The following is a 14,399-nucleotide window of genomic DNA, read 5'->3' as shown; positions in this document are numbered from 1 at the left end:
GGAGCTCTGGCAGTTTAGCTGACATTAGCTGAATGTAAGGCTGTTACCCTGTAGACCTGTTGCTACGCAAGGTGCAAGTGCAAGTGTGCAACTGATGAGTTGTGAACTTCTGATCTTGTCCGATCTAGGCTAGGTGGCTTTCATGGATCGATCGAAACGATCTTGCGTAGTTTTGACATTTGATGATGGTGTCTCTCAAGTTTCAGCTGTTTGGCTGAAAACTGTATTGATTGGAGCATCTAGTCCTGTACCTCTGTTGCTGCGCGATATGTAATTGATGAGTTCTGATCATGTGGTTGAGAGAAACTAATGTAATGTGCAGAAACTAGCTAGTATTCAAGACCTGAGTTTTGTTCACCTGCTATTCAAAGATAAATCGAGAACGCCAGGCATGGATCAAGCCATGAACATTTGCATGTTCAGAAATCAGAACTAGATCTCTGTCGAAACACAAATTCATTTTCCGCTGATGCACTGAAACTTGAAAGCGCACATCTAAACTCGAGTGGACTGCAAAACTAACTGCAAGAACCACCGCATCATTGCTGGCATGTAAGAGAAATGCACCCCGAAACGCCGAAGTAGCAGCCACAATAAGAACGCAGTCATTACTGACCGACGTCACTGTATAATTTTTTCATACAGGTTCTGAAGTTTAGAACCACAAGGGCAAAACAGAGAGGTTCCTCCTGTCTGGAGAATGAATCAAGTTCAGCTAGCAGAAACATAAGAGCTGCTGGGTTTTCCTCCTAAACTACCCTATATCTCAGTGCAAAATATTCTGAATTCTCATGTCATCGTGTCCCATGCGGCGACACTTCTGAAGAGGTGGACTGTCGAGCGACCGTCAGGAGTCCTGCTCCTATCTTTCTCTACTCTGCACTGACATCCCGGTACCGCAGTTCGGTGTTGGCTGAATTAGCACAGACAGTGAGGAATTTAGGTATCATGTCGTGTCACTGATAATGCGACCGTTAGAGAACTGTTTTGCAGAATGAACTTAGAAGACAGACAGCCGATGTGCAGAACCTGAAAAACTGAATTTGGTTCAGTTATTCAAAGCCTTTACAATACGCTAAATCAAACAAAAATCAGGATTGCAGTACGCTAATCAAACAGAAACTTTTTTTTTGCGGTAAATCAAACAGAAACTTGACAGATTTAGGTTTCCAAGTTCTAGAGTATGCTAATCAAGGACAGCAGTATGAAACCAAACAATTATTTATCAAGGTTTAGTGTGAATATGTGACTAATGTAGACCAATTAGCTTCAGACAAACCTTCTATCATCTGTACAACTAAAGCAAATACCAACTATTTCTATTCAACTCCTTCTACTTATATCTAATACAATAATCCAGACAGCTCCCAAGTTCTAATTGAAGCAGATTAGCAGCAGTTGCAGAATACAACAGTTTCAGTAAACTGTTCTTCAGGCAGGTTCATTACACTGTCGACACCTAAGAGAAATGCAGCTATCAACGCTGAAGTAGTGGCCATTGTCAACGCATTATAGACTAAAGTCACTGCACCATTGCTCAAACAGTTTCAGAGCTTTAGAACCGTGATGGCCAAGCAAATAAGTATCCTACTGTCAGGAGAACAAACCAAGTTTAACTAGCAGGAACAAATGAACTGCTGGGTTTTCCTGAACCCATATCTCTATGAAAGGAACTGGGTTCTAATGTCGTCGTCTCCGAGGCGGCGACACTTCTGAAGAGGTGGACAGGAAGGCGACTTCTAGGGCTATCTCTCTACTCTGCATCGACATCCGCGTACCGCAGCGCCGCGTGAGCTGAATTAGCAGAAAATTAGTTAAACAGTTAGGCGTCATGTAACACAGGTACTGCAACAAGTTTAAATAAGAAGATTTTAGGAAGCTGATGTACAAAACCTCAAAACAATATATTGTGCTGTGGAACAGAACCTGAATTTTGTCCACGCGTTACTCGAAACAATTACAGTAGGCTAAGAAACAGAAATCGTTATCTTCTCTGTGAAGCTGAACTAGGCAGACTGAACTGATTTGGGTTTTGCTAGTATTAAATTTAAGAGCTGATGAATCATCTGAATCAAAGCACAGTAGCATCAAAACCAATAGTTTCCATATCTGTTAGTGACTTTCAATCAGGAACTTTTGTGATGTCTATGATCCGACAGCAGTTCAGACTATTTCCCAAGTCTTAGCTCCTAACTGAAACAGAGTAGCAAAAGTTTCAGACTACACCGGTTTCAGTAAACTATTTTTCATACTGCAAACTACTATTACGTACTACAAAATATCCGGACAAGTTCAAGACTAGTGCAAATGCTATGAAGAGTTTCCTGCCAAAGGAGAAGAGTAAGAAGTTGAGGATTTGAATCAGGAACTTTTAGTGATGTCTATGATCCGACAGCAGTTCAGACTATTTCCATGTCTTAACTCCTAACTGAAACAGATTAGCAAAAGTTTCAGACTACACCGGTTTCAGTAAACTATTTTCAGACTGCTGTAATTTCAGACAAGTTTCCTGCTAAAGGAAAAGAGTAAGAAGTTGAGGATATGGAGGGGCTCTCACCAGGCGACCCGACGATGACGACGATGATGTGGAGGGTCTGGAGGCTGCGGGGCAGGTCGACGACGAGTGGGGAAATGCGGCCATCACGGGTGGGGAGGCACATGACGAGGTCGGGGGCGTCCACGATTGCGATGCCGTTGTCGGCGAGCCACCTGGCCAGCTCGCTCCTCAGGCGGAACACGGACCTCCCACTGAACGAGAACGAGCCTTCGCTGAGGACGGTCCCGTCGGCGTCCAGCCACACGTACACGATCACCCGCGACGGCGATATGACGGCGGGGAGGGTAAGCTGCAGTTGAGTCGCAAAGAACCATCATCAGATCGAAGAACTCGAGAATGCGATCACGAATGGGAGAAATCAAAGAAACAGAGCCAAGAATCGCTCCCAAGCGAATGAAATTAACAGGATTTGCAATCTTTGCGGTCAAACACGGACGCATGTTAGCAACATCCAAGAACCCAATTCGCGCAAATCCGGGAAGAATCAAGAAGCGGGCATGGGATGGGACTCACCCAAGCCGGGCGTGGAAGGAGAGGCGTGATCTCCCTGGCGGGGATGTCCTCCACGACCCAGTGCATCATCGTGCTGAGGTTGCCGATGTCGTTGACGTCGACGTCGTCGACACTGGCGCCGTTGTTCCAGGGGCGGTACCTCCCGTTGGCGCGGAGGCAGCCGCCGTTGAAGTTGCGGAGGAAGACTTTGTCTCTGGATGCCGTCAGGACGGCCAGCCAGATGATTCCCTGTGCGTCCGCCTCCGGATGGTCGTAGTTGCGCTGCTCGACGCGGCGCCCGCGGTGGCCCTGCGGCGCCGGCTCGTCCGTGGCGGCGAGGTAGCGACCGTAGGCGGCGCTGTGGAGGAGCAGGTGAGGCACAAACGCCTCGGGGGGCTGGTACACGTGCACCGCCCAAGCCGCCTTCATCGACGCCCGGCGGTGCTGGAGGGAGACGCCATGTCCGTCCTGGTCGGCGTGCAGGTACGTGCCGAGCTCGCTGCTGCGCAGCCGCACGTGGTGGCCGTGATGGAACTGCTCCATGGGTCGCGTGTGCTCGATCGACCGCTGCAGAGAAGAGGAGGTTCTTGGTTTCTTGGCGCTCCGGCGACGGGGAGAAGAGGAGGAGCGAAGGCTGTTGGTTGGGACGGTTGCGCTCGGGCGCCAAGCCGGAGTATTTCAAGGTGCCGGCCGGTTCAGCTTTCGGCACTAGGTGGGCTTGCGGGCCAGGGCCTAATCGTTGGGCTACGGAATTCCATCCAGCGGCTCGTTGTTTTCTCATTTTCTCAACAACAAAAAAAATCGTTGTTTTCTCATTTTCAAAAAGAAAAAATCGGTGTTTTCACTCTTTGCCAGCTTATATATAAGCTAAAAAAGCCCCTAAAAAGCTAAAAAAATCATGAACCATTCTCTTCGTCCAGGTGCCGTGCACAATACGAGTTAAGAAATTCCCTCTCCCTAGGGTTCCAGTTCCTCTCGGTGACGACCAGCGCCACCGTAGGGATCTCATCCCCTTTCTCCGGTTTTCCCCTTGCAGATCACGCTCAAACTGCCCGGTCTTGTTTGGTTTTCTGGTATGAGGTGGAGTGCTTAGGGGTCCGGTAGATTAAATCTTTCGGGCTAGGGAACATCATGTATGGAAAGGCTTCGAGCTCGGATGGAGATGCGAGCGATGTTGAGGCCATGATGCAGTGGTTGGGTTCAACGGAATACGATCTTGATGATGTCATCTTCAAATGGAAAGAAGCACTGCCAGCGGAAGTGTCTCATTGGATGGCCATAGCTAAGGTTTACACGGAGAAACCCTACAATCAATTCTAGTTCTTCAAGATCATGTGCGTCACATGGGTTCTTGCTTAAGAGGTGCAAATAATGCCTTTCCATGACAATCTGTATACCATGCAATTCTCCTTAGGTGATTGGGAAAGGGAAAAAGCTTCAATCCACACATAATACTCGACCGCCTAGGGCATGCCTTGGGTGCTTAAGCATTGCCTAGGCACTAAGCGATAGCCAACCACCTCGCCTACGCCTATCTTTTTTCCAACCTTAATGTGCCGCTAGATCAAACTCAGCTGCCGACGGCGATTGGACATTGAACGAAATATGCCCTAGAGGCAATAATAAAGTTATTATTTATTTCCTTATTTCATGATAAATGTTTATTATTCATGCTAGAATTGTATTAACCAGAAACATAATACATGTGTGAATACATAGACAAGCATAGTGTCACTACTATGCCTCTACTTGACTAGCTCGTTAATCAAAGATGGTTAAGTTTTCTAACCATAGACATGAGTTGTCATTTGATTAACGGGATCACATCATTAGGAGAATGATGTGATTGACTTGACCCATTCCGTTAGCTTAGCACTTGATCGTTTTTGTTTACTGCTATTGCTTTCTTCATGACTTATATATGTTCTTATGACTATGAGATTATGCAACTCCCGAATACCGGAGGAACACTTTATGTGCTACCAAACGTCACAACGTAACTGGGTGATTATAAAGGTGCTCTATAGGTGTCTTGGATGGTACTTGTTGAGTTGGCATAGATTAAGATTAGGATTTTTCACTCCGATTGTCGGAGAGGTATCTCTGGGGCCCTCTCGGTAATGCACATCACTATAAGCCTTGCAAGCAATGCAACTAATGAGTTAGTTGTGGGATAGTGCATTACGAAACGAGAAAAGAGGTTTGCCGGTAACGAGATTGAACTAGGTATTGGGATACCGACGATCGAATCTCGGGCAAGTAACATACCAGTGACAAAGAGAACAACGTATAGTGTTATGCGGTTTGACCAATAAAGATCTTCGTAGAATATGTAGGAACGAATATGAGCATCCAGGTTCCGCTATTGGTTATTGACCGGAGACATGTCTCGGTCATGTCTACATAGTTCTCGAACCCGTAGGGTCCGCACGCTTAAAGTTCTGTGACGATCGGTTTTATGAGTTTATATGTTTTGATGTACCGAAGGTAGTTCGGAGTCCCGGATATGATCACGGACATGACGAGGAGTCTCGAAATGGTCGAGACATGAAGATTGATATATTGGAATCCTACATTTGGACATCGGAAGAGTTCCGGGTAAAATCGGGATTTTACCGGAGTACCCATGATCCTCTCCGGTACTTGGTTTCTATCAACATTCTATAAGCTGGTCTTACTGAGAAACACCCATTCTTCTAAAAGAACCATGTCCAAGTATCTGGGATATTGCTAGTACATAATGGTATCTCCAATATCGTTGTTATATCAATTGGAAGACAAACTTCTTCCAACCTGGTGATATTCCATGTGGCCGAAGTGGCATCAATCAACTCCGCGACCATCTGGGGAGGGTTTATTGTTCGGGCCCCAAAAGGCCGCATCATCTCCTTCCTAGGAATCCAATTATCATTCCAAATGTGGGTGGAACTGCCATTGCCGATTGTTCTGATCAGCCCTAGTTTTAGGATGTCTCGGCCTTCAACTATAGATCTCCAAACCTGGCTTGGATGGTCGCCTAGCTCAGCTATATGTATAGATGATTCTGGAAAATATATACTCTTAAGAATCCGAGCACTTAGTGACTCTGGATGTTGTAGGATCCTCCAAGCTTGCTTTGCCAAAAGTGAAAAATTGAATAATTCAAAGTCTTTAAATCCCAAGCCTCCCATACTGTTCGGTTGTGTCATCGCCTCCTACGAGACCCAACTAGGTTTGCATTTTCCATGTTTGCTCCCCCACCAGAACTTCCGGATGAGCATGTTTAGATGTTCACATAGCCCTCTAGGCAGCTTGAAGCATGACATAGAGAAAACTGGAACCGCCTGAGCCACTGCCTTAACTAAAACCTCCTTACCTGCTGTGGACATCATTTTCTCGATCCATCCTTGCACTTTACTCCACAGATAATCCTTCAAGTACTTGAATGCACCATTCTTCGAGGCTCCCACATCAGAGGGCATCCCCAAATATTTTGGACTTAAAGTTTCATTTGGGACTTGCAGCAAAGTCTTTACCTCCTATTTTATACTGTCAAGGCATTTCTTACTGAAGAAAATCGATGATTTATCATAGTTGATCTGTTGGCCCGAAGCCTGACAATATGTGTTCAACAACTGGTTTACCTCATTCGCCCCATCTGCACTAGCCTTAAAAAACAGCAGGCTATCATCAACAAATAATAAGTGATTAACTGGAGGGGTTACCGGAACCCCCCGGGGGCTAATGGGCCTTGTTGGGTGTAACACCCCAGATGTGATTTACCCAATATGTAATTCAACTCTTATCGTTTCCGGCCTTAAGTTATTTTATTTTCTCGGGTTCGGGTTTTTGTCTCCATGTGTTGTTCTCGTTGTCATGCATCTCATATCATGTCATCATGTGCATTGCATTTGCATACGTGTTCATCTCATACATTCGAGCATTTTTCCCCGTTGTCCGTTTTGCATTCCGGCGCTTCGTTCTCCTCCGGTGTCATTTCTACCTTTCTTTCGTGTGTGGGGATTAAACTTTTCCGGATTGGACCGAGACTTGCCAAGCAGCCTTGGTTTACTACCGGTAGACCGCCTGTCAAGTTTCGTACCATTTGGACTTCGTTTGATGCTCCAACGGTTAACCGAGGGACCGAAAAGGCCTCGTGTGTGTTGCAGCCCAACACCCCTCCAAGTTGGCCCAAAAATCACCAAAACCCTCTCCATCATCTAGAGCGTTCGATCACGATCGCGTGGCCGAAAACCGCACCTCATTTGGACTCTCCTAGCTCCTCCTATGCCTATATATAGCCCCTTCCCGAAAATCCCGGATCCACTCCAACCCTAACCCTAGTCCCCGTCCATCCGGCGCGCCGGATGAAGGAAATATGCCCTAGAGGCAATAATAAATTTATTATTTATTTCCTTATATCATGATAAATGTTTATTATTCATGCTAGAATTGTATTAACCGGAAACATAATACATGTGTGAATACATAGACAAACAAAGTGTCACTAGTATGCCTCTACTTGACTAGCTCGTTAATCAAAGATGGTTATGTTTCCTAACCATAAACAAGTAGTTGTTATTTGATTAACGGGATCACATCATTAAGTGAATGATCTGATTGACATGACCCATTCCACTAGCTTAGCACCCGATCGTTTAGTATGTTGCTATTGCTTTCTTCATGACTTATACATGTTCCTATGACTATGAGATTATGCAACTCCCGTTTACCAAAGGAACACTTTGTGTGCTACCAAACGTCACAACGTAACTGGGTGATTATAAAGGAGCTCTACAGGTGTCTCCAAAGGTACATGTTGGGTTGGCATATTTCGAGATTAGGATTTGTCACTCTGATTGTCGGAGAGGTATCTCTGGGCCCTCTCGGTAATGCACATCACTTAAGCCTTGCAAGCACTGCAACCAATGAGTTAGTTGCGGGATGATGTATTACAGAACGAGTAAAGAGACTTGCCGGTAACGAGATTGAACTAGGTATTTGGAATACCGACGATCGAATCTCGGGCAAGTAACATACCGATGACAAAGGGAACAACGTATGTTGTTATGCGGTCTGACCGATAAAGATCTTCGTCGAATATGTAGGAGCCAATATGAGCATCCAGGTTCCGCTATTGGTTATTGACCGGAGACATGTCTCGGTCATGTCTACATTGTTCTCGAACCCGTAGGGTCCGCATGCTTAAGGTTACGATGACAGTTATATTATGAGTTTATACATTTTGATGTACCGAAGTTTGTTCGGAGTCCCGGATGTGATCACGGACAAGACGAGGAGTCTCAAAATGGTCGAAACATAAAGATTGATATATTGGAAGCCTATGTTTGGATACCGGAAGTGTTCCGGGTGAAATCGGGATTTTACCGGAGTACCGGGAGGTTACCGGAACCCCCCGGGAGCTAAATGGGCCATGATGGGCCTTAGTGGAAAAGAGAAGAGGCAGCCCTACATGGGCCGCGCGCCCCTCCCCTCCCTTGGTCCGAATAGGACAAGGAGAGGGGGCCGACCCCTCTCTCTCTTTTCCCCCCTCCGCGAATCCTATTCCAACTAGGATTGGGGGGGGGGATCCTACTCCCAGAGGGAGTAGGACTCTCCTGGCGCGCCCTCCTGGGCCAGCCGCCTCCCCCCTTTATTCCTTTATATACGGAGGCAGGGGCACCCCAGAGACACACTAGTTGATCCACGTGATCTATTCCTTAGCCGTGTGCGGCGCCCCCAGCCACCATAGTCCTCGATAATATTGTAGCGGTGCTTAGGCGAAGCCCTGCAGCAGTAGTACGTCAAGATCGTCACCACGCCGTCGTGCTGACGGAACTCTTCCCCGACACTTTGCTGGATCGGAGTCCGAGGATCGTCATCGAGCTGAACGTGTGCTAGAACTCGGAGGTGCCGTAGTTTCGGTGCTTGATCGGTCGGATCGTGGAGACGTACGACTACATCAACCAAACGCTTCCGTTGTCGATCTACTAGGTATGTAGATCATACTCCCCCTCTCGTTGCTATGCATCACCATGATCTTGCGTGTGCGTAGGAATTTTTTTGAAATTACTACGAAACCCAACAGTGGCATCCGAGCCTAGGTTTTATATGTTGATGTTATATGCACGAGTAGAACACAAGTGAGTTGTGGGCGATATAAGTCATACTGCTTACCAGCATGTCATACTTTGGTTCGGCGGTATTGTTGGACGAAGCGGCCCGGACTGACATTACGCGTACGCTTACGCGAGACCGGTTCTCCCGACGTGCTTTGCACATAGGTGGCTTGCGGGTGACAGTTTCTCCAACTTTAGTTGAATCTAGTGTGGCTATGCCCGGTCCTTGCGAAGGTTAAAACAGCACCAACTTGACAAACTATCGTTGTGGTTTTGATGCATAGGTAAGATTGGTTCTTGCTTAAGCCCGTAGCAGCCACGTAAAAACTTGCAACAACAAAGTAGAGGACGTCTAACTTGTTTTTGCAGGGTATGTTGTGATGTGATATGGTCAAGACATGATGCTAAATTTTATTGTTTGAGATGATCATGTTTTGTAACCGAGTTATTGGCAACTAGCAGGAGCCATATGGTTGTCGCTTTATTGTATGCAATGCAATCGCGCTGTAATGCTTTACTTTATCACTAAACGGTAGCGATAGTCGTGGAAGCACAAGCTCGGCGAGACGACAACGATGCTACGATGGAGATCAAGGTGTCGCGCCGGTGACGATGGTGATCACGACGGTGCTTCGGAGATGGAGATCACAAGCACAAGATGATGATGGCCATATCATATCACTTATATTGATTGCATATGATGTTTATATTTTATGCATCTTATCTTGCTTTGATTGACGGTAGCATTATAAGATGATCTCTCACTAAATTATCAAGTAGTGTTCTCCCTGAGTATGCACCGTTGCGAAAGTTCTTCGTGCTGAGACACCACGTGATGATCGGGTGTGATAGGCTCTACGTTCAAATACAACGGGTGCAAAACAGTTGCACACGCGGAATACTCAGGTTAAACTTGACGAGCCAAGCATATACAGATATGGCCTCGGAACACGGAGACCGAAAGGTCGAGCGTGAATCATATAGTAGATATGATCAAAATAAAGATGTTCACCAATGAAACTACTCCATCTCACGTGATGATCGGACATGGTTTAGTTGATTTGGATCACGTAATCACTTAGAGGATTAGAGGAATGTCTATCTAAGTGGGAGTTCTTTAAGTAAATTAACTGAACTTAAATTTATCATGAAACTTAGTACCTAATTAGTATCTTGCTTGTTTATGTTTGATTGTAGATAGATGGCTCGTGCTGTTGTTCCGTTGAATTTTAATGCATTCCTTGAGAAAGCAAAGTTGAAAGATGATGGTAGCAATTACACGGACTGGGTCCGTAACTTGAGGATTATCCTCATTACTGCACAGAAGAATTACATCCTGGAAGCACCGCTGGGTGCCAGGCCTGCTGGAGGAGCAACGCCGGATGTTATGAACGTCTGGCAGAGCAAAGCTGATGACTACTCAATAGTTCAATGTGCCATGCTTTACGGCTTAGAATCGGGACTTCAACGATGTTTTGAACGTCATGGAGCATATGAGATGTTCCAGGAGTTGAAGTTATATTTCAAGCAAATGCCCGGATTGAGAGATACGATGTCTCCAATAAGTTCTATAGCTGCAAGATGGAGGAGAACAGTTCTGTCAGTGAGCATATACTCAAAATGTCTGGGTATAATAATCATTTGATTCAGTTGGGAGTTAATCTTCCAGATGACTGCGTCATTGACATAATTCTCCAATCACTGTCACCAAGCTACAAGAGCTTCGTGATGAACTATAATATGCAAGGGATGAATAAGACTATTCCCGAGCTCTTCGCGATGCTGAAAGCTGCGGAGGTAGAAAACAAGAAGGAGCATCAAGTGTTGATGGTCAACAAGACCACTAGTTTCAAGAAAAAGGGCAAAGGGAAGAAGAAGGGGAACTTCAAAAAGAACGGCAAGCAAGTTGCTACTCAAGAGAAGAAACCCAAACCTGGACCTAAGCCTGAAACTGAGTGCTTCTATTGCAAGCAGACTGGTCACTGGAAGAGAAACTACCCCAAGTATTTGGCGGATAAGAAGGATGGCAAGGTGAACAAAGGTATATGTGATATACATGTTATTGATGTGTACCTTACTAATGCTCGCAGTAGCACCTGGGTATTTGATACTGGTTCTGTTGCTAATATTTGCAACTCGAAACAAGGACTACGGATTAAGCGAAGATTGGCTAAGGACGAGGTGACGATGCGCGTGGGAAACGGTTCCAAAGTCGATGTGATCGCAGTCGGCACGCTACCTCTACATCTACCTTCAGGATTAATATTAGACCTAAATAATTGTTATTTGGTGCCAGCGTAATATGCGAGACGATTATTCATTTAATCAGAGAATAATGGTTTTTCTATTTATAGGAGTAATATCTTTTCTGGTCATGCACCCTTGAAGAGTGGTCTATTCTTGTTAAATCTCGATAGTAGTAATACACATATTCATAATGTTGAAACCAAAAGATGCAGAGTTGATAATGATAGTGCAACTTATTTGTGGCACTGCCGTTTAGGTCATATCAGTGTAAAGCGCATGAAGAAACTCCATACTGATGGACTTTTGGAACCACTTGATTATGAATCACTTGGTACTTGCGAACCGTGCCTCATGGGCAAGATGACTAAAACGTCGTTCTCCGGTACTATGGAGAGAGCAACAGATTTGTTGGAAATCATACATACAGATGTATGTGGTCCGATGAATATTGAGGCTCGTGGCGGATATCGTTATTTTCTCACCTTCACAGATGATTTAAGCAGATATGGATATATCTACTTAATGAAACATAAGTCTGAAACATTTGAAAAGTTCAAGGAATTTCAGAGTGAAGTTGAAAATCATCGTAACAAGAAAATAAAGTTTCTACGATCTGATCGTGGAGGAGAATATTTGAGTTACGAGTTTGGTGTACATTTGAAAAATTGTGAAATAGTTTCACAACTCACGCCACCCGGAACACCACAGCGTAATGGTGTGTCCGAATGTCGTAATCGTACTTTACTGGATATGGTGCGATCTATGATGTCTCTTACTGATTTACCGCTATCGTTTTGGGGATACGCTCTAGAGACGGCCGCATTCACGTTAAATAGGGCACCATCAAAATCCGTTGAGACGCGCCTATGAACTGTGGTTTGGCAAGAAACCAAAGTTGTCGTTTCTGAAAGTTTGGGGCTGCGATGCTTATGTGAAAAAGCTTCAACCTGATAAGCTCGAACCCAAATCGGAGAAATGTGTATTTATAGGATATCCAAAGGAGACTATTGGATACACCTTCTATCACTGATCCGAAGGCAAGACTTTTGTTGCTAAATTCGGAAACTTTCTGGAGAAGGAGTTTCTCTCGAAAGAAGTGAGTGGGAGGAAAGTAGAACTTGACGAGGTAACTGTACCTGCTCCCTTATTGGAAAGTAGTACATCACAGAAAACTGTTTCTGTGACACCTACACCAGTTAGTGAGGAAGCTAATGATGATGATCATGAAACTTCAGAACAAGATACTACTGAACCTCGTAGATCAACCAGAGTAAGATCCGCACCAGAGTGGTACGGTAATCCCGTTCTGGAAGTCATGCTACTAGATCATGATGAACCTACGAACTATGAAGAAGCGATGGTGAGCCCAGATTCCGCAAAGTGGCTTGAAGCCATGAAATCTGAGATGGGATCCATGTATGAGAACAAAGTATGGACTTTGGTTGACTTGCCCGATGATCGGCAAGCAATTGAGAATAAATGGATCTTCAAGAAGAAGACTGACGCTGACGGTAATATTACTGTCTACAAAGCTCGACTTGTCGCAAAAGGTTTTCGGCAAGTTCAAGGGATTGACTACGATGAGACCTTCTCACCCGTAGCGATGCTTAAGTCTGTCCGAATCATGTTAGCAATTGCCGCATTTTATGATTATGAAATTTGGCAGATGGATGTCAAAACTGCATTCCTGAATGGATTTCTGGAAGAAGAGTTGTATATGATGCAACTAGAAGGTTTTGTCGATCCAAAGGGAGCTAACAAAGTGTGCAAGCTCCAGCGATCCATTTATGGACTGGTGCAAGCCTCTCGGAGTTGGAATAAACGCTTTGATAGTGTAATCAAAGCATTTGGTTTTATACAGACTTTTGGAGAAGCCTGTATTTACAAGAAAGTGAGTGGGAGCTCTGTAGCATTTCTGATATTATATGTAGATGACATATTACTAATTGGAAATGATATAGAATTTCTGGATAGCATAAAGGGATACTTGAATAAGAGTTTTTCAATGAAAGACCTCGGTGAAGCTGCTTACATATTAGGCATTAAGATCTATAGAGATAGATCAAAACGCTTAATTGGACTTTCACAAACCACATACCTTGACAAAGTTTTGAAGAAGTTCAAAATGGATCAAGCAAAGAAAGGGTTCTTGCCTGTGTTACAAGGTGTGAAGTTGAGTAAGACTCAATGCCCGACCACTGCAGAAGATAGAGAGAATATGAAAGATGTTCCCTATGCATCAGCCATAGGATCTATCATGTATGCAATGCTGTGTACCAGACCTGATGTGTGCCTTGCTATAAGTCTAGCAGGGAGGTACCAAAGTAATCCAGGAATGGATCACTGGACAGCGGTCAAGAACATCCTGAAATACCTGAAAAGGACTAAGGATATGTTTCTCATATATGGAGGTGACAAAGAGCTCATCGTAAAAGGTTACGTTGATGCAAGCTTTGACACTGATCCGGACGATTCTAAATCGCAAACCGGATACGTGTTTACATTAAACGGTGGAGCTGTCAGTTGGTGCAGTTCTAAACAAAGCGTTGTAGCGGGATCTACTTGTGAAGCGGAGTACATAGCTGCTTCGGAAGCAGCAAATGAAGGAGTCTGGATGAAGGAGTTCATATCCGATCTAGGTGTCATACCTAGTGCGTCGGGTCCAATGAAAATCTTTTGTGACAATACTGGTGCAATTGCCTTGGCAAAGGAATCCAGATTTCACAAGAGAACCAAGCACATCAAGAGACGCTTCAATTCCATCTGTGATCTAGTCCAGGTGGGAGACATAGAGATTTGCAAGATACATACAGATCTGAATGTTGCAGACCCGTTGACTAAGCCTCTTCCACGAGCAAAACATGATCAGCACCAAGGCTCCATGGTTGTTAGAATCATTACTATGTAATCTAGATTATTGACTCTAGTGCAAGTGGGAGACTGAAGGAAATATGCCCTAGAGGCAATAATAAAGTTATTATTTATTTCCTTATATCATGATAAAT

The 14,399-nt window shown here is 44.8% G+C and overlaps 1 protein-coding gene across 1 annotated transcript; it reads right to left on the bottom strand.

Moving 5' to 3' along the window:
• Positions 1-724: 724 nt before the first annotated feature.
• On the bottom strand, positions 725-3,828 carry LOC123151792 (uncharacterized). Its single transcript, XM_044571439.1, has 3 exons — positions 3,071-3,828; positions 2,558-2,846; positions 725-1,794 (listed from the first exon to the last, which is right to left on the bottom strand). Exons 1-3 carry the CDS (start codon positions 3,590-3,592, stop codon positions 1,754-1,756), a joined length of 852 nt encoding a protein of 283 aa, XP_044427374.1. The 5' UTR covers positions 3,593-3,828; the 3' UTR covers positions 725-1,753.
• Positions 3,829-14,399: the final 10,571 nt, after the last annotated feature.

Source organism: Triticum aestivum, chromosome 7A (assembly GCF_018294505.1).
Source record: "Triticum aestivum cultivar Chinese Spring chromosome 7A, IWGSC CS RefSeq v2.1, whole genome shotgun sequence".
Classification (NCBI taxonomy): domain Eukaryota; kingdom Viridiplantae; phylum Streptophyta; class Magnoliopsida; order Poales; family Poaceae; genus Triticum; species Triticum aestivum.
This window is presented reverse-complemented; position numbering and strand designations above follow the sequence as displayed.